The sequence below is a fragment of the Thunnus albacares genome, chromosome 17 (assembly GCF_914725855.1).
Source record: "Thunnus albacares chromosome 17, fThuAlb1.1, whole genome shotgun sequence".
Classification (NCBI taxonomy): domain Eukaryota; kingdom Metazoa; phylum Chordata; class Actinopteri; order Scombriformes; family Scombridae; genus Thunnus; species Thunnus albacares.
Window position 1 is genome coordinate 30,134,427 of NC_058122.1, and position 26,036 is coordinate 30,160,462.

General features: G+C 40.3%; 3 protein-coding genes across 3 annotated transcripts; all 3 read right to left on the bottom strand.

Annotated features, from left to right (window-relative positions):
- Positions 1–2,074: 2,074 nt before the first annotated feature.
- On the bottom strand, positions 2,075–4,448 carry LOC122966927 (DELTA-sagatoxin-Srs1a-like). The gene is made up of 2 exons (XM_044331278.1): positions 4,044–4,448; positions 2,075–2,626 (listed from the first exon to the last, which is right to left on the bottom strand). Exons 1-2 carry the CDS (start codon positions 4,148–4,150, stop codon positions 2,191–2,193), a joined length of 543 nt encoding a protein of 180 aa, XP_044187213.1. The 5' UTR covers positions 4,151–4,448; the 3' UTR covers positions 2,075–2,190.
- Positions 4,449–12,755: 8,307 nt separating this feature from the next.
- On the bottom strand, positions 12,756–15,668 carry LOC122967089 (DELTA-sagatoxin-Srs1a-like). Its single transcript, XM_044331515.1, has 4 exons — positions 15,595–15,668; positions 14,736–14,790; positions 14,137–14,222; positions 12,756–13,385 (listed from the first exon to the last, which is right to left on the bottom strand). Exons 3-4 carry the CDS (start codon positions 14,208–14,210, stop codon positions 12,968–12,970), a joined length of 492 nt encoding a protein of 163 aa, XP_044187450.1. The 5' UTR covers positions 14,211–14,222; positions 14,736–14,790; positions 15,595–15,668; the 3' UTR covers positions 12,756–12,967.
- A 3,024-nt stretch (positions 15,669–18,692) lies between these two features.
- LOC122967095 (DELTA-sagatoxin-Srs1a-like) lies at positions 18,693–25,110 on the bottom strand. Its single transcript, XM_044331522.1, has 4 exons — positions 25,054–25,110; positions 24,195–24,249; positions 23,596–23,681; positions 18,693–19,473 (listed from the first exon to the last, which is right to left on the bottom strand). The coding sequence occupies exons 3-4, from the start codon at positions 23,667–23,669 to the stop codon at positions 19,056–19,058; spliced, it is 492 nt and encodes a 163-aa protein (XP_044187457.1). The 5' UTR covers positions 23,670–23,681; positions 24,195–24,249; positions 25,054–25,110; the 3' UTR covers positions 18,693–19,055.
- Positions 25,111–26,036: the final 926 nt, after the last annotated feature.

Sequence of the window (26,036 nt, forward strand, 5' to 3'; positions counted from 1 at the left end):
TCGATAATGATAAAAACTACAAACCAAGCCAGAAATCTTGGTGTCGTCATGGACTCAGACCTGAACTTCAACAGCCACATTAAGACAATTTCAAAGTCAGCCTACTATCACCTGAAGAATATATCAAGGATTAAAGGACTTATGTCTCAGCAGGATTTGGAAAAACTGGTCCTGCATTTATCTTCAGTAGACTCGACTACTGTAACGCTGTCTTCACAGGTCTCCCTAAACAATCCATCAGACAGCTGCAGCTGATCCAGACGCTGCTGCTCGAGTCCTCACTAAGACCAAGAAAGTGGATCATATCAGTCCAGTTCTCAGATCTTTACACTGACTTCCTGTCTGTCAAACAACTGATTTTAAAGCACTGAATGGTTTAGGGCCAAAATACATCTCCGATCTGCTGCTACCTTATGAACCATCTAGACCTCTCAGGTGGTCTGGATCAGGTCTGCTCTCTGTCTCCAGAGTCAAAACTAAGCATGGAGAAGCAGCGTTCAGTTTTTATGCTCCACATATCTGGACAAACTCCCAGAAAACTGCAGGTCTGCTGCAACTCTCAGTTCTTTTAAATCACAGCTGAAGACTTTTCTGTTTGCCGCCTTTTATTAAACCAAATTTGAGGGTTAATATTTTACACTGCACTGTTACTATTATTCTCCTGTATTATCTGTCTTATTCCTTTTTAGCTTCTTTTTATTTCCAAATTTAACACTTTGTAATTGTATTTAAATATATGTTTTATTTGTGTTGCTTTTATATTCTGTTTTAATGCCTTTTATGCTCTATGTAAATCACTTTGAATTGCCTTGTTGTTGAAATGTGCTGTACAAATAAACTTGCCTTGATGTTTACATTTGAAAACCTCTCCCAGCCAAATAGCACAGTCAGCAGGAGGAGAGTTTCCAAAGTGGCGAATTGACCATTTCCCTACTCTGTCCCAGCAGGATTTGGAAAAACTGGTCCTGCATTTATCTTCAGTAGACTCGACTACTGTAACCCCGTCTTCACAGGTCTCCCTAAACAATCCATCAGACAGCTGCAGCTGATCCAGACGCTGCTGCTCGAGTCCTCACTAAGACCAAGAAAGTGGATCATATCAGTCCAGTTCTCAGATCTTTACACTGACTTCCTGTCTGTCAAACAACTGATTTTAAAGCACTGAATGGTTTAGGGCCAAAATACATCTCTGATCTGCTGCTACGTTATGAACCATCCAGACCTCTCAGGTGGTCTGGATCAGGTCAGTCATATATTTTATTAATTTTATTCATGCGACTGTCTATTTCATGTTTTCTCTTTTTAATTTAACACTGACCACTATCATATGTTTGTTCCATTGTTAGCTTAGTTTGTACATTTGGCATTGATGTTGAATTTGCATTTTGTCAATTTAACAAACACACTTCAGACCATGTCGTTCATGTTCAGATTTTATTTGTCTTACAGACTGAGTGACTGAGAACAGGCACGTTGTACATGTAGAGATAGTCACAGACACAGAAGGACCTGAACCATTTGGAAAGAGTGGGAATGGTGACAGTCAGTTAACCAGTATTGAACCAGTCACTGCAGCATGTTTTTTAGTTTTTAGATTTAAAAAATCAGTTCAGTAAAAGATAAAATGTGTTTGATGATATCAACATTTGAGTAGATTCATTTATTTGATTTAAACTACACTTTCTGTCGTACTGGGCCAACTGGGATTGATTGACTGATTGATAGATTGATTGATTGAGTGCATGGAGAAAAAGGTGAGAATAAACTAGAAAATAAATCTTGAGAGCAGACAGAATCAGGCCCGACAGGTTTGCAGCAGGTAGGAAATGTTTCGGGGGAATTTTGGATGATTTCCAGTGAGTTATAATCCCAGTTACAGATTATATGTGTGTTAATGTTTTCAAATGATGAGAAACACCTGAGTTCTATGTTGCAGCCAAATTTATAATGTAAGAACATTTAAATACCCATTTAATGCACATTTTATCAAAAGTATAAAGAATAAACAAACATTACGTAACGTCACAGTTCATCATCTCAACAACGTTGCTGATTGTCTTCATGTTCTGTTCTCTGTGGTTTAAAATAACGTGCACTCTGACAGCTTTGGAACTAAATCAGGACACACTTTCTAAAACATATTAAGTCTTTGTTTAACTGGTTATTTTACATTTAAAAGCCCCGCTATGCCTATTCAAAGGCATCTCGGGGAATTTTGAGAACTTGCACCTTGATGTCAGGTTGGTAACTGTCTGACATGGAGGCTTTGATGGTAACACGTTTACTTTCGTAAATCAGACTGCCGTCTGCAGCTTTACCTCTGACAAACCCTTTCTCTGCATTGTAATACATCTCCTTATAAAGACCATAATCACATTTTTTGGCCATGTCAAAGTCTCCCACTGCATACCAGTTAGAGTACAGGTTGAAATCATAAGGATTAGAGAACATGACAGCTATTTTTCCATCGTTTTGATTTCTGAATCCATTCAGGAGATCGTAGGTGAAGACTCCAACAGATCCACGGGCTGTGCCAGGAGTCTTGATGAACAGAGCGCTGCCAGATTTAGAGGGGTCAATCTTCGGTGGCAAAGGTGTTTTACAGGATCCACTGATGATGTGCACACTGGTCACAGAAACAAGAGAAACAGTTTAGTGACTAAAAGACAACAGATAGATTCATTTTTGAGTGTTCAATACAGACATAATGTGTGGAGCTGGAGGCGGAGGGAAACTGCTAGTTTAGCTCCATTAAAAGAGAAAAAATAAACCTTTAACCAGACCCAAAGCAAAACAATTTTTTTAACACAATATAAAGTCAATGACATCTCTGAATTGGGCTACAAATGTATGCTGATGATACAGTTTTATTTGTGGCAGCAAAAACACCTACTGTTGCTGCAGCCAAACTAACAGACTGCTCGGGCAAGGTGGCACACTGACACTTCCTGCCAAACACTGAATGTTTGAAAAACTGTCTCTATGTGCTTCTCAGCCAGAAAAATCACAATCACAAACACTTTACAAGTGAGGATAAAACACAGTGAACGAGAGACAGTTCAGGAGTTTAAGTATCTTGGAATTGTTTTGGACCCTCAGCTAAGATTTGACAAACATAATAAAGTTAGGTAGAATCTTCAAACCTTTAGGCAAATCAGACACTGATTACCATTTCATACAACTCTATTATCTATACATGAAATGATATTTTCACATCTCTCATACTGCATAACCTCTTGGTCTCAGGCATTAAACCACTAACAAACCTTTCTAACCAAGCTATCAAAGTTCAAGAAATACCTGAGATTTCATCATTACAATATTCTAAAAAGTATAATTTTCTCAGTTTTGATCATTTTATTAATTACTCCAACCTCACACTTACATTTAAATGTCTCCACCATCTAGCTCCACCCATCCTCAACACTTTCATGACTAGACGTCACTATACTGCCACTAACATCCGAAATACACCAGAAGGAAACTAGAATTAGACACTGTCAGACTTCCTTTGATCAACTGCGTTCTCCATTAAAGGCACAACCCTCTGAAATTCCCGACCTGCCAGTTCAAAGCAGGTTCTGGATTTTAAAATGTTTCCTACAACAGTCAAGTCCAGTTATCATGACACCAACTAGTCATTATTTGTTCATGCTAAAATGTTATGTGATATGTTTTGTCTGTTGTCATTGATGGTTGCTGCTCTTGCTTTATTAATATATGCACTGATTTTAAACTGTAACATCTCATTTTAATGATTACTTGACCCGTCAATGCCCATCAAGGGACTGGTGTTGGACATTATTTTTGGTTATATACACATGTACAGCACATCGTACACTATTTCAGTTCAATTAACTGTGGGAACAAATTCTTTATTCCAGTTCAAAAGAAAGAAAATGAAACAATAAGAAAGAAATTGTTGTTGTGATTTACTCAATGTTGATATTGATTCTGATATCCCCAGGATTATTAGGAGAGGGTCTATGGGGTCAAATAATGTAAGAAAAGACAGACTGGGAGAACCTGAACTATGTACTCACCATGGGTTACACAGGATGTACTCAGAGGTCTTATTCTCAACCTCAATGCTGCACTGGCGATGAGTGTTTCCCATGATGTCTTCAACCTGTACAGCAACACAGAACATGAGACAGATTTGGTATTGATTAAAAATTCACATATCAGCAGACACCATGGGCCTACTTTTGTGCCTGTGCATCATAGAATAGAACAGAACAGAACAGAACAGAATAGAATAGAATTTAATATGTTTAAGTTATTTAACTAGCAAAGCTGTTGTCAGCTGGTGACGTCACCTGATTTTCGGACATTTTCTCTTCCACTGAGATGCAAACATTTATTGTTATTAACCACAACTGCCTTCTTTCAGCATCTCTCAAAGGAAATCTCTGGAACACATTTTCCAATCACTTGTGTCCTTCACAGCAGATAAACCCTGAACTGAACCATGTTCATGTCTCATGATGTGCAGAGGCAGCAGCAACAGCTGGAGGTCGACTCCGAGACGTCACACAAACACCAAAACTATCAAAATATTAGTGTCTAAAAACACAAACTGCAAAAATACTCCAGCTATCAAATCTGCAAAGAAAAACGTCACTTCAGTGTTTCCTCTGAGCATCTCGAGTAGTAAAAGCTGGAAAACATCAAACACCACGGCTGAAACTTTGGATTTTGTCCCTCATTTCTTGCAGCGTAGTTGTGTTCAGGGTCAGTGCGGAGAGTTTTGTTACAGCGACTACAGCACGTATGAGCACGTCAGGATTGTGTTAAAAAAAAACAACCTGTCCTTAAAATCAACCTTTGTTAAACTGTTCAAACCTGCAGAAACTGATAAACTGAAGTGAATCCTCTCTGCTGCTCAGACTAACATGTTTCTGTTGATTTCCGATATCAAAGTAGAGAAAAGTGTTCAGAACTCACCGAGCCGTCGTCTCTCAATCTGCACCTGAGCTGCAGAATCACCTTTAATTTATATTCATGTACCTGGATCAGCTCCAGGCTCCTCCCCCTCTGTTTATTTCACTGGAAATACCTGAAGTCACATGACCAGACCTCACCTGCGTCTTATCTGTGCAGCGACTCAGATTAGAGCTGGTTATTATCTCTGATTCTTGTTGTGTATTTAAGGTTGCAGGAACACAGGTGTCTCTCAGTCAAATCAGCAACATCAAATTTGGTATCTAAACACCTTTGTGGTGCTAAATTGTGAAGCTTTTGAGTTTTCATGGAACGCCCCAATATGTGTGTTTCGCCATGAAACAGGAAGTTGTTGTAACTCCACTTTACATCGTCCAGTCTGCCCCAAATTACTCATGTTTGATAAAAGTCCAGGCCTGAACACATCTACATGTCAATACTGAGTCGTAGTCATAGCGCCACCTACTGACAACAGGAAGTCAGCCTTATGGGACAAACATCATCCGACTTACATGGTGTTTTGTCGACATGTGATAAACACAGCCTGTACTCACTCCCAACTCCTCACATACTGAAGCTTGGTCAGGACCCAGTGGCGTCACTTTTCAACACGCAGTATCACAGTAGTCACTGTTAAAAAAATTATTATATTTTATGATGTGACAACGCGGTGGTTAAGGTCTGGTTAGGTTTACTCACAAAAACCACTTGGTTGGGGAAAAATCATGGTTTGGGTTCAAATACAAAACAAAACAAAAACAGCAAGGTGGTCTCGAACCGTGCAAACCATCCAGCTCCTAATGAGTAAGTCAGCTTATATAGATGTCATGTGAAGTATGTCACTTCAGACATGTTGATATGATACGTACTGTGGAAGTGTTATTAATGTATGTATTACAGGTGTTGAAATGTGCATATTCAACGTATCTGTGGTTTGCAGAAACGTACAATGCCAATGTTTTATTCTGGCGAGCAGGCTGAAATTTGTCACCTTATTTAGACTAATGACATCAACGGATTCACTGAGTCTGTGATGGATTTACTTTGTAAAAAAACAGGAGCAACAAGAACCATCCGATGCCATAAACACACACAGCAGCAACTCACAGCTGCAGCCTGGAAACATTCACAGTTATAAAGCAGCAGACTACAGGAGAGCAGCAGAGGAGGCGATAAGGAACTACAAGACCTACAGTTCCAGGAGGGAAACCCCACCAGCATGAGGCAAAGTCTAAGAACCAGGACAGATTACAAGCCCCCATCAGTCCTCAGCCTCTCTGAGTGTGACATCAGGACCAGACGGTGTCAGCAGGAAGCATCTCAGACTATCTGCTGATGTTCAACCTGTTCCAGGCTGCATATATGATTCACTATGCATTCTTTAATCAGTTTTCTTTTCTGTATGCAGTAGTGATGTTAGGAAGAAAGAGTAATGATCAATCTCATTATTATTATTTCTCATCATTAAACATAGAGAGGAAATCATTACATCACAAGTCCTTCTTAACAGGGCTTTCTACCTACAATCTCTTATCAGGCTTTGTGACTTGCATGCAGGCCTTTCTTTGTGTGACCTCATGGCATGAAGCCCAACATCCCCCCTTTGGTCTGAAGAGTGGGGTGCTGGCCACAATCTTCGGCAAAAAGTCCCTGTGGGTTGGAAGTGACATGGTGGTCACACAGTCCATGTGCTCCAGAGACAGATGAGAGGCTGGAACAGTCCGTATATTCCTGAGAACAAGAAAGGGTTGAAACAGTCCATACTATTCACAGAGTTGAGAGTTCATAGGGGTTGTCTGGGCAGCTACTGAGGAAAGGTCTGAGGTAAAGTCTGGCTAGTGACAGAGGCAGAGTCTGGGCAGTGTTCTAACAAACCTATGTACATTCAGTATTAACCAACACAATCCTTTTTCTGCTCTTTGGTTATCACCAACAACACAACAAGGTGGTTCGGTTAATAAGCTCACTAATGAAAGAGGTTGGAGTCCGCCAGTGGAATGGTGCAGACTGGTGTGCTGAACGGGAAGGAGGGAGTCCAGTCTGATCTGTGTGTGTTGAATGTACCTGTAAGAGATGTGTGAATCCTAGTCGTACCTGGAGTTGAAGTGAAATGCCAAGACTATATGTCAGATGTGTTTGTGAAGGTTGCATAGCAGCAGTAGAAGCAGATCTAAAGACTTACCTACACACCTATGTTACACCTGACTTCAAACCTGATATAATCTAAGGCATACAAAGATTATGGAGAAAACAAACTGCAAACTGACAGTGACCATGGCAATGGATGGAGTGGTAGTAAGCGTTAGTGCATACTGGGGTTGTGGGTACAGTACACTACGCTTCACTGTCAGGGACACTACCACGGTGGCTCCACCCCCCTTCAAACGTCAAACAATTACAAGGAAATACATTGCAACTTGACTTAATATCAGTGTTTTACATATACAGCATACAGTAGTGTGTTAGTAAGGTGATGGACCAGCAGAACAGCTTCAGAGCTCCTTGTTATTGATCCTACAGTCTCTGAACTCTTCATCATTGTTCATAAAGATCTTCCTCATGTGGTGTTGTGATGATGATGATGAAGAGCGCTGTCTAACACGTCAGCTGGGTTGAGATCAGGTGACTGTGAAGGTCGTAACATGTGATCCATCCTGGAAGAGACCACTCCCATCAGGATAAAGCTGATCACTCACAACTACTTTGTATTGATTAGCAGTGACCCTTCCCCAAACCCTGCCAGCATAACAGAGCCCCCAGACCCCCTCACTGTAGGGGTCCAGCATTCAGACCTGGACCAGGTTTTCCTTTAATTTGTCACCCGTCTGTATATAACAAAGTTGAATAACTTCAAGTTCACAGATCTGATCAACTGCTTTTGAAAAGCTTCCTGTGCATATAAACAACTACAATATTAGTGAAGTTCTTTTGCATTTACTCTGTAAAGATGAGACCTGCTGTCAGGGTGGTGGGTGGAGCAGCTGGACCCAAATGCAAGAGACGGCAGGAAGGATACGATGCAGAATATTTATTGAACAATGTAAAGTCACTGGAGACACTGGGAACAGGAACCAGGAACAAAGACCATAAACGCAGGAACACTGAAGATACTTAGAGACAGGGACCAGGGACCAGGGACCAGGGACACGGGACACGGGACACGGGACACGGGACACGGGACACGGGGACATAAACACAGACAACTCAACAGAGACTGAAGTGAAAACTGGACTATAAATACACAGGGTGTGATTGAAAACTGAACACAGGTGAGTAAAACAAGACACAGGTGAAACACACGAGGTAATCAACAAAGGCGGGAAAACACAGGAAGTAAAGGTAAAAGACACAAGGAGAAAACATTTCAAAATAAAACAGGAACTCAAATAATCAGACAACAGGTGACACAACACACGGGCAGACTGGGAGCTGATGAACTGGGGAAGACACTCGGAGCAGGACTGGGCTAACAAGGGTGAAGCAGGGCAGGTGAGAGGAGAAGCACAGAAAACACAGCAGCAAAGCTCCAGACAGCCCAGCTGGCCATGTTCCAAAGTCAGTCACAAGGAGAGATGACAATATACCAAGCACACAGTCACATCCATGACCGTGGCAGAGGGATTGACCAGCAGACAAAACCCGAAGAAAAAGGTGGAGACTGACGGTGTGGGGGGTCGGGGAAAGGTCAGGACCCAGAAAACCAGAAACATAGTGAGAACACAGACACTCACACAAACACAATAAGGTCAAGAAGCCTTTAAAACAGAAAAAAGAGGAGCTGATGATAACAACAACACAGACAAACCAAGACACAAAGCTGTGCACGCTCACACTACAGACTTCAGCCCAGAAAGTTGACTTTTTGTTAACTCTGAAACAACAGAAGAATAATTATTGTAAGAGATGTGATTTGGCTCCAGCTCCAAAAAGTGAGCAGGAGAACACTGGTAACAATGGGAGCTAGTGGTGATACTGTCAGAGAATGGTTCACTGGTCCTTTACCAGTACAGACAAGGATGTGTTCGTGTTGTCCAGTAAACCTACATGGTGTGTAGTTTGGTCATAGTGCACAGATACGAAAGAGACAGTTAGCAAACTGACAGGTTTAGATCATGTTAAACAACTTGTGAAATATGATCCTGGAACAGTGAGATGAAACAGAAACACACAGGCAGTAGATAAAGTACAGTATTACATTTGTGGTTGACTTTGAGACTTTTGTTCCTGCTATAAAGCTGCTGAATTTACAAATCCTCCAAAACTGAGTGTTGGGTAAATTCATACTGTGAGAACAACGAGCATCGCAGTAAAGGAATCGTGCACAACGCCGCTGTCTATAATCACAGGAGATGGAGATAGAGGAAAGACAAGGGTTAAAGCCACCAGAGTATCAGGCTTATGCAGTTAGGGTGTGGCACGCCACTGCACATGTGCTGATAGGACCTGCAACCATCAGGGTCCCTTCAGATAACCTCAGAACTGCCTGAATAAACACACACGCAGAAACAGGAAGTGCACTACATGAAGCAAGAGGATTTAACCCGCACCACACACAGCTCATATCAACAGAGATGGTTTAAAACAGCTGCAGAAAGTGACAGACTGAGTATGAGCTGGTTGTACTGGAAAGAAGACGTGTGCTGGACTGGAAGAACCACAAGACCTCAAACATCACTTGTTCAAAACGCTCCACGTGTCTCTTTAGTAAAAGGATCAATGAGAAACCGGAAGGACTTCGGTCTGTGTTGAATCAGCACTCTGGTCAGGAACAGACGAGCCTTTAATTCATTACAACAGCAGATTGAAATCATACAGAACATCATGCAGTATGATATCTGTTGGTAAAAGAGGTTTACACTTACAACCAGAAGACAGAAACACAACAACCAGGGTTCAATTATCAGCTGATTCCCTGAGCTGACAGATAATCCTACAACTGTCTGATTAAACACCTGCAACCAGGTGAAACTGTAGCTCATGTAAAGATCAATATCCATAGAAACCAGAGACTACAGAGGGAACAACACCAGTTTCAACGGGAGGGGGGCCTCAGAGACACATGACTGGTTAATGCAGAGCTGTTCGATGACGGATCAGCATCCACAGATCAAACTCTGGTGTAAAAACAGTTATGTTGTAGTAACACAACATGAGACACTCACACAAACAAACAAATGAACAAAGGTAAAAACAGCTGCTGTTTACGCAGATATCAGGTTGCTTTGTGGGGCTGCAGGACTTTGGGACATTGTGGACAAACATCATAAACTGGTAGCAGATTTGTTACCTGAACAGCTGGCAATATACAAATGCAAGATGCACACAAAAAACAAAAACTCTGTCTCAACAGGAAATGTGAGAGCAGATGAAGCCGCAAAGCGTGCAGCATAACCACTTCCTGTTTACAGGTGCTGAGCACAGACGCAACTACACCTGGAACACCAACAGCTGATATTAAAGGTTTTCAGAGCAGAACAACACCAGAAGAAAACCAAGACGGTGTTTGATAGGTCTGAATTATCTCTTTCCTTCTATGTTGGGAAGGGAAAGGAATAAGGACGGGAACACTGACGGACACGAAATGACTCCAATTCTTTCTGAAATGTGTGTAATCTGTGCAGAACAGCAGGTGTTGATGAGAGAATAGTTCCCAGATTTGGAAATCCAAGAAGAATCAGTAGTGATAACGGCACATCTGTTGTTAGCAAAGCAAACACTTTACTATCTGAATGTTTGAGAATTGACCTAAAACAACACTCTGCCTCCCACAGAGTGGAGGGCAGCAGAGAAAACGGCACTCTCAAAAACAAAGTGACCAGCTGTTGAGCCGGACAAAGACTCCCAACAGTACATCAGACCCAGAAATAATGTCAGTCCTTCTGGCAGAGCAGTGATCACAGCTCCCTGCAACAGACGAATAACTGATGAAATGTTGCTCTTAGTTTAATCCTCACACAGGTGGTTCAGGTCTGTAGAGAGACCAGGAAACCTGCATGACCTCAGACCAGGGGACTGGGTGGAGATAAAGGACTTCAGGAGGAAACGTAGACTGTAAGACTGTATCTTGAAGACAGATTAATACAGACTCATGAAATATAAATAAATTTAACTGTACACAGCTTGTATACAATAAACCTCAAACACTCGTTTTAAAGGACTCACAGGAGTCATTTCAGTAACTGAGTTTGAAGTATTTTACGGTTTGGTCCACACGTCCCCACAGAGAACTGACTGAGTTACCAGAAGCTGCTAAATTCAAAGATGAATGGCAGATAAGAATCTCTCTGTTTGTTTGTTTGCGATCTCTGCAGGGTACTGGGTTCCGGTTCTAGTCAAACTGGTGGTCAGAAGAAGACAGTAGAGTGCATTAATTGTGCATCATTTCAACTATGATGTAAAAGGTTCTATATGAAAATAAATGATGGAACATTTCATAATATTGAGGTGAGTTTTAATATCTTATTCAATTATTTCACTAAATAGTTTGTTTGTTTATGTATTTAAATCATTTTATTCATATTTCATGTTTTCTTTTATTTATTTAACATTGAGCACTTTCATAGTTTTGTTCTGTAGTTAAATTAGTTTAATTTAATTTAACATTTGACATTAATGTTCAATTTTGCATTTTGTAAAATTAACAAACACACTTCAGACCATTTTATTAATGTTCAGATTTTATTTATAGACCTGAGTGACTGAGAACAGATGTAGAGATATATAGATAGAAACATTTAACCAGTCAGTCAACCAGTCAGTCAACCAGTATTGAACCAGTCAGTTAACCAGTATTGAACCAGTCAGTTAACCAGTATTGAACCAGTCAGTCAACCAGTCAGTTAACCAGTATTGAACCAGTCAGTTAACCAGTATTGAACCAGTCAGTTAACCAGTATTGAACCAGTCAGTCAACCAGTCAGTCAACCAGTATTGAACCAGTCAGTTAACCAGTATTGAACCAGTCAGTCAACCAGTATTGAACCAGTCAGTTAACCAGTATTGAACCAGTCAGTCAACCAGTATTGAACCAGTCAGTTAACCAGTATTGAACCAGTCAGTTAACCAGTATTGAACCAGTCAGTTAACCAGTATTGAACCAGTCAGTTAACCAGTATTGAACTAGTCAGTTAACCAGTATTGAACCAGTCAGTTAACCAGTATTGAACCAGTCAGTTAACCAGTATTTAACCAGTCAGTTAACCAGTCAGTTAACCAGTATTGAACCAGTCAGTTAACCAGTCAGTTAACCAGTATTGAACCAGTCAGTTAACCAGTATTGAACCAGTCACTGCAGCATGTTTTTAAGTTTTTAAATGAAAAATCAGTTCAGTACAAAATAAAATGTGTTTGATCAACATCTGAGTAGATTCATCTCTTTGACTTAAACTAAACTTTCTGTTTTACTGGGCCAACTGGGATTGACTGATTGACCCTATTGACTGATTGATTGATTGACTGATTGATTGATTGATCGAGTGCATGGAGAAAAAGGTGAGAATAAACTAGAAGATAAGTCTTGAGAGCAGACAGAATCAGGCCCGACAGGTTTGCAGCAGGTAGGAAATGTTTCGGGGGAATTTTGGATGATTTCCAGTGAGTTATAATCCCAGTTACAGATTATATGTGTGTTAATGTTTTCAAATGATGAGAAACACCTGAGTTCTATGTTGCAGCCAAATTTATAATGTAAGAACATTTAAATACCCATTTAATGCACATTTTATCAAAAGTATAAAGAATAAACAAACATTACGTAACGTCACAGTTCATCATCTCAACAACGTTGCTGATTGTCTTCATGTTCTGTTCTCTGTGGTTTAAAATAACGTGCACTCTGACAGCTTTGGAACTAAATCAGGACACACTTTCTAAAACATATTAAGTCTTTGTTTAACTGGTTATTTTACATTTAAAAGCCCCGTTATCCCAATTCAAAGGCAACTTTACATTCTTTTAGGGGCATTTTACCCCGAGCCCCCGTTCATTTCCAACCCTGGTTGCTTAAAATTTCAGTTTTCTCACTTCACACTTTGCAAACTTGCACCTTGATGACAGGTTGGTAACTGTCTGACATGGTGGCTCTGATGGTAACACGATTACTTGTGTGAGTCAGACTGGGACCTTTAGCTTTACCTCTGACAAACCCTTTCTCTGCATTCTTATACATCTCCTTATACAGATCAGGATCGCATGTTTTGGCCATGTCAAAGACTCCCACTGCATACCAGTTAGAGTACAGGTTGAAATCATAAGGATTAGAGAACATGACAGCTATTTTTCCATCATGTTGCTTTGTGGATCCATTCAGGAGATCGTAGGTGAAGACTCCAACAGATCCACAGGCTGCGCCAGGAGTCTTGATGAACAGAGCGCTGCCAGATTCAGCAGGGCCAAGCGTCGGTGGCAAAGGTGTTTCACAGAATCCACTGACGGTGTGCACACTGGTCACAGAAACAAGAGAAACATCTTAGTGACTAAAAGACAACAGATAGATTCATTTTTGAGTGTTCAATACAGACAGCAGTCCAGGGTGTGAGGAACTAGAGGCGGAGGGAAACTGCTAGTTTAGCTCCATTAAAAGAGAAAAAATAAACCTTTAACCAGACCCAAAGCTTCCTTCTCTCAAATATGTTTTATTACAAGAATTTTTATATAATATAAAGTCAACATAAAATCACCAACATGGTGCAATTAGCTCCACACAGCCTCCTTCCCAAAACATTACACAACAAGGGGAGATCCATCTCGGAGAGCATCGGTGGTCGAGCGAGCTAGAGAGTGAATGAAGAGAGGGAGTGGCGGTAGGGAAAACAAAGCCATGAATCAGAAAAATAAACATTATTTTCTGATTGTTTCACAGTGGTTACGTTCTAAAGCACAAATAAACAGGCTCACACCTCCACACAACCCTGCAGGAAGCTGCTGCATCGCTGGACGCAGCCTTAAGGATGACGAGTGGCAGATTAAATCATAATAGTTATGGACTATAGGGTGAGTTAAATGTGGGAACAACTTCTTCATTCCAGTTCAACAGAAAGAAAATTAAATAATAAGAAAGAAGGTGTGATTTATCCAATGTCGATATTGATTCTGATATCCCCAGGATTATTAGGAGAGGGTTTATGTCAATACATCACAGCTGTCTCCTTCTCATCTATTTCCAATAAATAACATAAGAAAAGACAGACTCACCGTGGGTTACACAGGGTGTACCCAGAGCACTTATTCTCAATCTCAATGCTGCACTGGCGATGTGTTGGTGGCATGATGGATTCAACCTGTACAGCAACACAGAACAAAATTCACATATCAGCAGACACCATGGGCCTGTTCATCATAGAATAGAATACAATAGAATATATCTTTATTTCCCACCAGGGTGAAACGCTCTACACATGATTCTTACAACAGAGAAACAGCGAAGCAGTCAGTGTAACAAACACAGAGACATTATAACAGTTAAAGCTCATCAGTCACTCTGCAGGTCTTTGGGATGAAACACTTCTTAAACACATGTTTAGTTGTCAGAGTCGCTCTATAGCGCCTCCCAGAGCTCAAAGGCTCCAACTGTCTGAACAGGACAGCAGCTCTCTGCCAGGATGCTCCTTTTCTTCCTCGTCCTTTCTGTGAAGAGTTGAATCAAGGACTTTTTGGGGGTTTGTCAACTATTCTGCAGCCATTAACATATTATTTAATATTCAGTAATCTGAAGAAGCAGCGAGAAAGAACCGGATTTATATTAAAAATATAAAAAGCAAAATCAATTAAAAACATGATGAAAGTCGACTCACAGCAGTGATGAGATGAAGTCAGACGACGAGTCTCACAGTCCAAACTCAGAAACAGCTGTTTATGATGATGAGAGTGAAACATTTCAATATATGAAAAATAACAAAACATAAATACATAAAATCACTGTTATAAACAATAATAATAATAATAATAATAAATGTTTTTATAAACTATCATGATCATGTCACATTTTCATTATTTGTAAACTGTAGACTTCAAGTCCCATCATAACGTTTTTATCTCTCTAACATGAACCACACATGTGCTTACAGATGTTGTGAAAATAACATTTTTGAACATTAACATTAACAAATATGAGCATTAGATTTTGAACAATCATCCGATAGCGGCGGATGTGTAGTGGTTATTGTTACTAAAACATACAGCAAAGTTTTCTCAAATATAAACACTCCTTAAGTATTTCATATCTCCTGCTGCTCAGATCACATATTCAGGGTGCAGCAGCAGGTTAAACATTGATCAACACTTAGAGCTTGTATAATCAGAGAGTTTCTCCGTGTAACGGATGTGGGCGGAGCACACTGGAGATTATGTTCTGTTAAAATAAATACAGATACATTAATATGACATTACAGTATGTACTCAGCTCAGTAGAAACATTACTAGTCCAGAGAAAAACATTCAGCCTAAATTATCATACTGCAAATGGTACTCAGTGAAGAAGTGAAATGAAAACATCTACAAAACTTATATTAACGGTCAAAACAACTAAAAACAGCTGAGTAACGTCACAGTATTAAGAGTAAATAATGTTCAGTAAAAGTTACAACAGAAACGCTTCAATTTACAAAGAAAACTATAAAAAAAAGTGCGTCAAGATTTCTCAACACAACTCACCACCAGGAATACAAAACACCACTGACGAGGAGGAGGATGTGTGTCTGTGTGTGTCTGTGTGTGTCTGTGTGTGTGGGTGTGTGTGTGTGTGTGTGTGTGGGTTTGTGTGTGTCTGTGTGTGTGTGTGTATCTGTGTGTGTGTGTGTGTGTGTGTCTGTGTTTGTGTGTGTGTCTGTGTTTGTGTGTGTGTGTGTGTGTGTGTGTGTGTGGGTTTGTGTGTGTCTGTGTGTGTGTGTGTGTCTGTGTTTGTGTGTGTGTGTGTGTGTGTGTGTGTGTCTGTGTGTGTGGGGGGGATGTGTGTGTGTGTGGGGGGGGGGGGGGGGGGGATGTGTGTGTCTGTGTGTGTGTGTGTCTGTGTTTGTGTGTGTGTGTGTGTGTGTGTGTGTGTATGGGTGTGTGTGTGTGGGGGGGGGATGTGTGTGTGTGTGTATGTGTGTGTGTGTGGGTTTGTGTGTGTGTGTGTGTGTGTGTGTGTGTGTGTGTGTGTCTGTGTGTGTAAGTGTGTGTCTGTGTGTGTGTGTCTGTATGTGTAAGTGTGTGTCTGTGTGTGTGTGTGTGTGGGTTTGTGTGTGTGTGTGTGTGTGTGTAAGTGTGTGTCTGTGTGTGTGTGTGTGTGTGTGTGTGTGTGTGTGTGTGTGTGTGTGTATGGGTGTGTGGTGGGGGGGGGGGATGTGTGTGTGTGTGTGTGTGTGTGGGGGGGGGGGGGGATGTGGGTGTGGGTTTGGGTGTGGGAGGGGGCGGGGGCTATGGAAACAGGAAACTGAGGGACAGAAGAAACAATGTGCAGCAAAGTAATTTCCACAGGAAACATCAATAAAAAAACCCTAAATAAAATAAAATTCACAAATATAACGTTATTATTAAATTATAAATAAAGTTAACAACTGCTTGAGGTTTCTTCTTCCTGTTAAAGGGGAGTTTTTCCTGCTGCTGCTCGTGGAGGAATGTTGGGTCTCTGTAGATTAAAGAGTTCGGTCTCGACCCGACTTCTGTTTGGATTTAATGCTTTATAAATAAAACTGAACTGAATGTCTGGAAGAAAATCACTGCAATAATAATGTGAATCATATCAGCAACTACACACACACACACACTCACACACACTCACACACACACAGACACACAGACACACACTCACACACACACAGACACACAGACACACACTCACACAGACACACAGACACACACACACACACTAGTGAAACTGGTGGTCAGAAGAAGACAGTAGAGTGCATTAATTGTGCATCATTTCAACTATAATGGAAAAGGTTCTATATGAAAATAAATGATGGAACATTTCATAATATTGAGGTGAGTTTTAATATCTTATTCAATTATTTCACTAAATAGTTTGTTCGTTTATGTATTTAAATCATTTTATTCATATTTCATGTTTTCTTTTATTTATTTAACATTGAGCACTTTCATAGTTTTGTTCTGTAGTTAAATTAGTTTAATTTAATTTAACATTTGACATTAATGTTCAATTTTGCATTTTGTCAAATTAACACACTTCAGACCATTTTATTAATGTTCAGATTTTATTTATAGACCTGAGTGACTGAGAACAGATGTAGAGATATATAGATAGAAACATTTAACCAGTCAGTCAACCAGTCAGTCAACCAGTATTGAACCAGTCAGTTAACCAGTATTGAACCAGTCAGTTAACCAGTCAGTTAAACAGTGTTGAACCAGTCAGTTAACCAGTCAGTTAACCAGTGTTGAACCAGTCAGTTAACCAGTATTGAACCAGTCAGTTAACCAGTATTGAACCAGTCAGTTAACCAGTCAGTTAACCAGTCAGTCAACCAGTATTGAACCAGTCAGTTAACCAGTATTGAACCAGTCAGTTAACCAGTATTGAACCAGTCAGTTAACCAGTATTGAACCAGTCAGTTAACCAGTCAGTTAACCAGTCAGTCAACCAGTATTGAACCAGTCAATTAACCAGTATTGAACCAGTCAGTTAACCAGTATTGAACCAGTCAGTTAACCAGTCAGTTAACCAGTGTTGAACCAGTCAGTTAACCAGTATTGAACCAGTCAGTTAACCAGTCAGTTAACCAGTGTTGAACCAGTCAGTTAACCAGTATTGAACCAGTCAGTTAACCAGTATTGAACCAGTCAGTTAACCAGTCAGTTAACCAGTCAGTCAACCAGTATTGAACCAGTCAATTAACCAGTATTGAACCAGTCAGTTAACCAGTATTGAACCAGTCAGTTAACCAGTATTGAACCAGTCAGTTAACCAGTATTGAACCAGTCAGTTAACCAGTATTGAACCAGTCAGTTAACCAGTATTGAACCAGTCAGTTAACCAGTCAGTTAACCAGTCAGTCAACCAGTATTGAACCAGTCAATTAACCAGTATTGAACCAGTCAGTTAACCAGTATTGAACCAGTCAGTTAACCAGTCAGTTAACCAGTGTTGAACCAGTCAGTTAACCAGTATTGAACCAGTCAGTTAACCAGTCAGTTAACCAGTGTTGAACCAGTCAGTTAACCAGTATTGAACCAGTCAGTTAACCAGTATTGAACCAGTCAGTTAACCAGTCAGTTAACCAGTCAGTCAACCAGTATTGAACCAGTCAATTAACCAGTATTGAACCAGTCAGTTAACCAGTATTGAACCAGTCAGTTAACCAGTATTGAACCAGTCAGTTAACCAGTATTGAACCAGTCACTGCAGCATGTTTTTAAGTTTTTAAATGAAAAATCAGTTCAGTACAACATAAAATGTGTTTGATCAACATCTGAGTAGATTCATCTCTTTGACTTAAACTAAACTTTCTGTTTTACTAGGCCAACTGGGATTGACTGATTGATTGATTGACTGATTGACCCTACTGACTGATTGATTGATTGACTGACTGATTGATTGATTGATTGACCGATTGATATATTGATCGAGTGCATGGAGAAAAAGGTGAGAATAAACTAGAAAATAAATCTTGAGAGCAGACAGAATCAGGCCCGACAGGTTTGCAGCAGGTAGGAAATGTTTCGGGGGAATTTTGGATGATTTCCAGTGAGTTATAATCCCAGTTACAGATTATATGTGTGTTAATGTTTTCAAATGATGAGAAACACCTGAGTTCTATGTTGCAGCCAAATTTATAATGTAAGAACATTTAAATACCCATTTAATGCACATTTCATCAAAAGTATAAAAAATAAACAAACATTACGTAACGTCACAGTTCATCATCTCAACAACGTTGTTGATTGTCTTCATGTTCTGTTCTCTGTGGTTTAAAATAACGTGCACTCTGACAGCTTTGGAACTAAATCAGGACACACTTTCTAAAACATATTAAGTCTTTGTTTAACTGGTTATTTTACATTTAAAAGCCCCGTTATCCCAATTCAAAGGCAACTTTACATTCTTTTAGGGGCGTTTTACCCCGAGCCCCCGTTCATTTCCAACCCTGGTTGCTTAAAATTTCAGTTTTCTCACTTCACACTTTGCAAACTTGCACCTTGATGACAGGTTGGTAACTGTCTGACATGGTGGCTCTGATGGTAACACGATTACTTGTGTGAGTCAGACTGGGACCTTTAGCTTTACCTCTGACAAACCCTTTCTCTGCATTCTTATACATCTCCTTATACAGATCAGGATCGCATGTTTTGGCCATGTCAAAGACTCCCACTGCATACCAGTTAGAGTACAGGTTGAAATCATAAGGATTAGAGAACATGACAGCTATTTTTCCATCATGTTGCTTTGTGGATCCATTCAGGAGATCGTAGGTGAAGACTCCAACAGATCCACAGGCTGCGCCAGGAGTCTTGATGAACAGAGCGCTGCCAGATTCAGCGGGGCCAAGCGTCGGTGGCAAAGGTGTTTCACAGAATCCACTGACGGTGTGCACACTGGTCACAGAAACAAGAGAAACATCTTAGTGACTAAAAGACAACAGATAGATTCATTTTTGAGTGTTCAATACAGACATAATGTGAGGAACTAGAGGCGGAGGGAAACTGCTAGTTTAGCTCCATTAAAAGAGAAAAAATAAACCTTTAACCAGACCCAAAGCTTCCTTCTCTCAAATATGTTTTATTACAAGAATTCTTATATAATATAAAGTCAACATAAAATCACCAACATGGCGCAATTAGCTCCACACAGCCTCCTTCCCAAAACATTACACAACATCTCGGAGAGCATCTGTGGTCGAGCAAGCTAGAGAGTGAATGAAGAGAGGGAGTGGCGGTAGGGAAAACAAAGCCATGAATCAGAAAAATAAACATTATTTTCTGATTGTTTGACAGTGGTTACGTTCTAAAGCACAAATAAACAGGCTCACACCTCCACACAACCCTGCAGGAAGCTGCTGCATCGCTGGACGCAGCCTTAAGGATGACGAGTGGCAGATTAAATCATAATAGTTATGGACTATAGGGTGAGTTAAATGTGGGAACAACTTCTTCATTCCAGTTCAACAGAAATCAATCAATCAATCAATCAATCAATCTTTATTTATATAGCGCCATATCACAACAGAAGTCATCTCAAGGCACTTTTCACATAGAGCAGGTCGAGACCGTACTCTTTAATTTACAGAGACCCAACAATTCCCCCATGAGCAGCACTTGGCGACAGCGGTAAGGAAAAACTCCCCTTTAACGGGTAGAAACCTCAAGCAGACCCCGGCTCTTGGTGGGCGGCCATCTGCTTTGACCGGTTGGGTTGAGAGAGAGAAAGAGAGAGGGAAAGGGGGAGGGGGGACAGAAGAAAAACAATGACAACAACAAACAACAACAAGCACAAGCAGCAACAGCCAGGGAAGGATGCCATCAGGACTGTGAAGGACCGCGAAGGTTCGGCCCGGGAGTCAGGTTTTTCTGTGAGATGAGAAAGCACAAAAAACTCCGGGGAAGAAGCAAAGTTAGTGACATGCATTGATGTTACATGAATGCATACAGATGGAGAGGAGGAGGAGGAGAGAGGAGCTCAGTGCATCATGGGAAGTCCCCCAGCAGTCTAGGCCTATAGCAGCATAACTAAGGGCTGATCCAAGGCGAGCCTGGTCGGCCCTAACTATAAGCTTTATCAAAAAGGAAAGTTTTAAGCCTACTCTTAAACATAGAGAGGGTGTCTGCACCCCGGACTGAATCCGGTAGATGGTTCCATAGAAGAGGAGCCTGATAGCTGAAGGCTCTGCCTCCCATTCTACTTTTAAAGACTGTAGGAACCACCAGTAAGCTGCATACTGGGAGCGCAGTGTTCTAGTGGGATAATACGGTATTATGAGCTCTTCAAGATATGATGGTGTCTGACCATTAAGGGCTTTGTAAGTTAGGAGAAGGATTTTAAATTCTATTCTAGATTTTACAGGAAGCCAATGTAGCGAAGCTAAAATGGGAGAAATGTGATCTCTTTTTCTAGTTTTAGTCAGTACACGTGCAGCTGCATTCTGGACCAGCTGGAGAGTCTTTAGAGACTTGTTAGAGCAGCCTGATAATAAGGAATTGCAATAATCCAGCCTAGAAGTAACAAATGCGTGAACTAGTTTTTCTGCATCTTTTAGGGACAGGATGTGATTTTTGTGATATTACGTAAGTGAAAAAAGGCAGTCCTTGAGATTTGATTTATGTGGGAGTTAAAGGACATATCCTGATCAAAGATAACTCCCAGATTCCTTACGGTGGTGCTGGAGGCCAGGGTAACGCCATCCAGAGCAGCTTTATCATTAGATAATGTGTTTCTAAGGTGTTTAGGGCCAAGCACAATAACTTCAGTTTTATCTGAGTTTAGTAGCAGAAAATTGCAGGTCATCCAGGTCTTTATGTCGTTATGGCATGTTTGGAGTTTGTTTAACTGATTGGGTTCATCTGGCTTCACTGATAAATATAATTGGGTATCATCTGCGTAACAATGAAAATTTATGGAGTGTTTCCTAATAATATTACCTAAAGGAAGCATATATAAGGTGAATAGAATTGGTCCAAGTACAGAACCTTGTGGAACTCCGTGTCTAACTTTTGCCTTCACGGAGGATTCATCATTAACATGTACAAACTGAAATCGGTCTGATAAATAGGACTTAAACCAGCTTAATGCAGTTCCTTTAATGCCAATTAAATGTTCCAGTCTCTGCAAAAGGATTTGATGGTCAATTGTGTCGAATGCGGCACTAAGATCTAACAGGACAAGTATAGAGACAAATCCTTTGTCTGATGCAGTTAGGAGGTCATTAGTGACTTTCACCAGTGCTGTCTCTGTGCTATGATGCCTCTAAATCCTGACTGAAAATCCTCAAATAAACTATTGTTATGTAGAAAGTCACATAACTGATTAGAGACTGCTTTCTCAAGGATCTTAGATAGAAATGGAAGGTTAGATATAGGTCTATAATTGGCTAAAACACCTGAATCAAGAGTAGGCTTCTTAAGAAGAGGTTTAATTACAGCTACTTTAAAGGACTGTGGTACATAGCCTGTTACTAAAGACAGATTGATCATATCTAGTAAAGAAGTGCTCACTAAGGGTAAGGCTTCCTTAAGCAGCCTAGTTGGGATGGGGTCTAAGAGACAGGTTGATGGTTTAGCTGAACAAATCATTGAAGTTAGTTCAGACAAGTCTACTGGAGAAAAACAGTCCAAATATATGTCAGGATTTACAGCTGTTTCTAAGGTTCCTGTGTTTGGGGAGAGAACGGTGCCTGTTGAGGGCAGGAGGTGGTTAATTTTGTCTCTAATAGTTAGAATTTTATCATTAAAGAAGCTCATAAAGTCGTTACTACTGAGAGCTATAGGAATACATGGATCAGTAGAGTTATGACTCTTTGTCAGCCAAAGTGCTGAAAAGGAACCTAGGGCTGTTTTTATTCTCTTCTATTAATGCTGAGTAATAGGCGGCTCTGGCATTACAGAGGGCCTTCCTATATGTTTTAACACTATCTTGCCAGACTAAGCGAGAATCTTCTACTTTGGTGGAACGCCAAATCCTTTCCAATTTTCGCGATGTTTGCTTTAATTTGCGGGTTTGGGAGTTATACCATGGAGCTAACCTCTTACGTTTTATTATCTTCTTTTTTAAGGGGGCGATGGAGTTGAGTGTTATTCGTAATGAGCCTGCAGCACTATCAATAAGATTATCAATTTGGGAGGAACTAAAGTTAACATAAGAGTCCTCTGTAGTATTGAGACATGGCAGTGAATTCAGTACTGATGGAACTGCTTCCTTAAATTTATCTACAACACTATCAGAGAGACATCTAGTGAGGACATTTTTGTCTAATGGTGTGTAATCCAGTAATAGGAATTCAAAAGTTATTAAAAAATGATCTGATAAAATAGGATTTTGTGGAAAAATTATTAAATGTTCAATTTCAATCCCATAAGTTAGAACAAGGTGGAGGGTGTGGTTAAGACAGTGAGTGGGATTATTTACACACTGAGAGAAGCCAATTGAGTCTAATAATGAGAGAAATGCAGTGCTGAGACTGTCACTATCACCGTCCACATGAATATTAAAGTCACCTACTATAATTACTTTATCTGTACTAAGGACTAAATACGACAAAAACTCTGAGAATTCAGATAGGAGTTCAGAGTACGGGCCAGGAGGACGGTTCACTATAACACATAGAACTGGCTGTAAAGTTTTCCAGGTTGGCTGAGAGACTAAGAACAAGACTTTCTAATGAGTTATAATTAAATTTAGGTCTAGGGTTGATGATTAGGCTTGAGTTGAAAATGGCTGCAACTCCTCCTCCTCGGCCAGTGTCTCGAGGAATATGAGTATTAATATGACTGGCGGGAGTGGATTCATTAAGGCTGACATATTCTTCATGACACAGCCAGGTTTCAGTGAGACAAAATAAATCCGACTGAAAGAAAATTAAATAATAAGAAAGAAGGTGTGATTATCCAATGTCGATATTGATTCTGATATCCCCAGGATTATTAGGAGAGGGTCTATGTCAATACATCACAGCTGTCTCCTTCTCATCTATTTCCAATAAATAACATAAGAAAAGACAGACTCACCGTGGGTTACACAGGGTGTACCCAGAGCACTTATTCTCAATCTCAATGCTGCACTGGCGATGCGTCGGTGGCATGATGGATTCAACCTGTACAGCAACACAGAACAAAATTCACATATCAGCAGACACCATGGGCCTGTTCATCATAGAATAGAATACAATAGAATATATCTTTATTTCCCACCAGGGTGAAACGCTCTACACATGATTCTTACAACAGAGAAACAGCGAAGCAGTCAGTGTAACAAACACAGAGACATTATAACAGTTAAAGCTCATCAGTCACTCTGCAGGTCTTTGGGATGAAACACTTCTTAAACACATGTTTAGTTGTCAGAGTCGCTCTATAGCGTCTCCCAGAGCTCAAAGGCTCCAACTGTCTGAACAGGACAGCAGCTCTCTGCCAGGATGCTCCTTTTCTTCCTCGTCCTTTCTGTGAAGAGTTGAATCAAGGACTTTTTGGGGGTTTGTCAACTATTCTGCAGCCATTAACATATTATTTAATATTCAGTAATCTGAAGAAGCAGCGAGAAAGAACCGGATTTATATTAAAAATATAAAAAGCAAAATCAATTAAAAACATGATGAAAGTCGACTCACAGCAGTGATGAGATGAAGTCAGACGACGAGTCTCACAGTCCAAACTCAGAAACAGCTGTTTATGATGATGAGAGTGAAACATTTCAATATATGAAAAATAACAAAACATAAATACATAAAATCACTGTTATAAATAATAATAATAATAATAATAATAAATGTTTTTATAAACTATCATGATCATGTCACATTTTCATTATTTGTAAACTGTAGACTTCAAGTCCCATCATAACGTTTTTATCTCTCTAACATGAACCACACATGTGCTTACAGATGTTGTGAAAATAACATTTTTGAACATTAACATTAACAAATATGAGCATTAGATTTTGAACAATCATCCGATAGCGGCGGATGTGTAGTGGTTATTGTTACTAAAACATACAGCAAAGTTTTCTCAAATATAAACACTCCTTAAGTATTTCATATCTCCTGCTGCTCAGATCACATATTCAGGGTGCAGCAGCAGGTTAAACATCGATCAACACTTAGAGCTTGTATAATCAGAGAGTTTCTCCGTGTAACGGATGTGGGCGGAGCACACTGGAGATTATGTTCTGTTAAAATAAATACAGATACATTAATATGACATTACAGTATGTACTCAGCTCAGTAGAAACATTACTAGTCCAGAGAAAAACATTCAGCCTAAATTATCATACTGCAAATGGTACTCAGTGAAGAAGTGAAATGAAAACATCTACAAAACTTATATTAACGGTCAAAACAACTAAAAACAGCTGAGTAACGTCACAGTATTAAGAGTAAATAATGTTCAGTAAAAGTTACAACAGAAACGCTTCAATTTACAAAGAAAACTATAAAAAAAAGTGCGTCAAGATTTCTCAACACAACTCACCACCAGGAATACAAAACACCACTGACGAGGAGGAGGATGTGTGTCTGTGTGTGTCTGTGTGTGTGGGTGTGTGTGTGTGTGTGTGTGTGGGTTTGTGTGTGTCTGTGTGTGTGTGTGTATCTGTGTGTGTGTGTGTGTGTGTGTCTGTGTTTGTGTGTGTGTCTGTGTTTGTGTGTGTGTGTGTGTGTGTGTGTGTGTGGGTTTGTGTGTGTCTGTGTGTGTGTGTGTGTCTGTGTTTGTGTGTGTGTGTGTGTGTGTGTGTCTGTGTGTGTGGGGGGGATGTGTGTGTGTGTGGGGGGGGGGGGGGGGGGGGGATGTGTGTGTCTGTGTGTGTGTGTGTCTGTGTTTGTGTGTGTGTGTGTGTGTGTGTGTGTGTGTATGTGTGTGTGTGTGGGTTTGTGTGTGTGTGTGTGTGTGTGTGTGTGTGTGTGTCTGTGTGTGTAAGTGTGTGTCTGTGTGTGTGTGTCTGTATGTGTAAGTGTGTGTCTGTGTGTGTGTGTGTGTGGGTTTGTGTGTGTGTGTGTGTGTGTGTAAGTGTGTGTCTGTGTGTGTGTGTGTGTGTGTGTGTGTGTGTGTGTGTATGGGTGTGTGTGGGGGGGGGGGGATGTGTGTGTGTGTGTGTGTGTGTGGGGGGGGGGGGGATGTGGGTGTGGGTTTGGGTGTGGGAGGGGGCGGGGGCTATGGAAACAGGAAACTGAGGGACAGAAGAAACAATGTGCAGCAAAGTAATTTCCACAGGAAACATCAATAAAAAAACCCTAAATAAAATAAAATTCACAAATATAACGTTATTATTAAATTATAAATAAAGTTAACAACTGCTTGAGGTTTCTTCTTCCTGTTAAAGGGGAGTTTTTCCTGCTGCTGCTCGTGGAGGAATGTTGGGTCTCTGTAGATTAAAGAGTTCGGTCTCGACCCGACTTCTGTTTGGATTTAATGCTTTATAAATAAAACTGAACTGAATGTCTGGAAGAAAATCACTG

Excerpts from the sequence above, each read along its gene's own strand:
- LOC122966927 (XM_044331278.1), bottom strand. The coding sequence starts at position 4,150 with ATGTTCTGTGTTGCTGTACAGGTTGAAGACATCATGGGAAACACTCAT. Across the intron at positions 2,627-4,043 it reads TACATCCTGTGTAACCCATG|TGTGCACATCATCAGTGGAT; the intron begins GTGAGTACATAG and ends TTCTGTGACCAG.
- LOC122967089 (XM_044331515.1), bottom strand. The coding sequence starts at position 14,210 with ATGCCACCAACACATCGCCAGTGCAGCATTGAGATTGAGAATAAGTGC. Across the intron at positions 13,386-14,136 it reads TACACCCTGTGTAACCCACG|TGTGCACACCGTCAGTGGAT; the intron begins GTGAGTCTGTCT and ends TTCTGTGACCAG.
- LOC122967095 (XM_044331522.1), bottom strand. The coding sequence starts at position 23,669 with ATGCCACCGACGCATCGCCAGTGCAGCATTGAGATTGAGAATAAGTGC. Across the intron at positions 19,474-23,595 it reads TACACCCTGTGTAACCCACG|TGTGCACACCGTCAGTGGAT; the intron begins GTGAGTCTGTCT and ends TTCTGTGACCAG.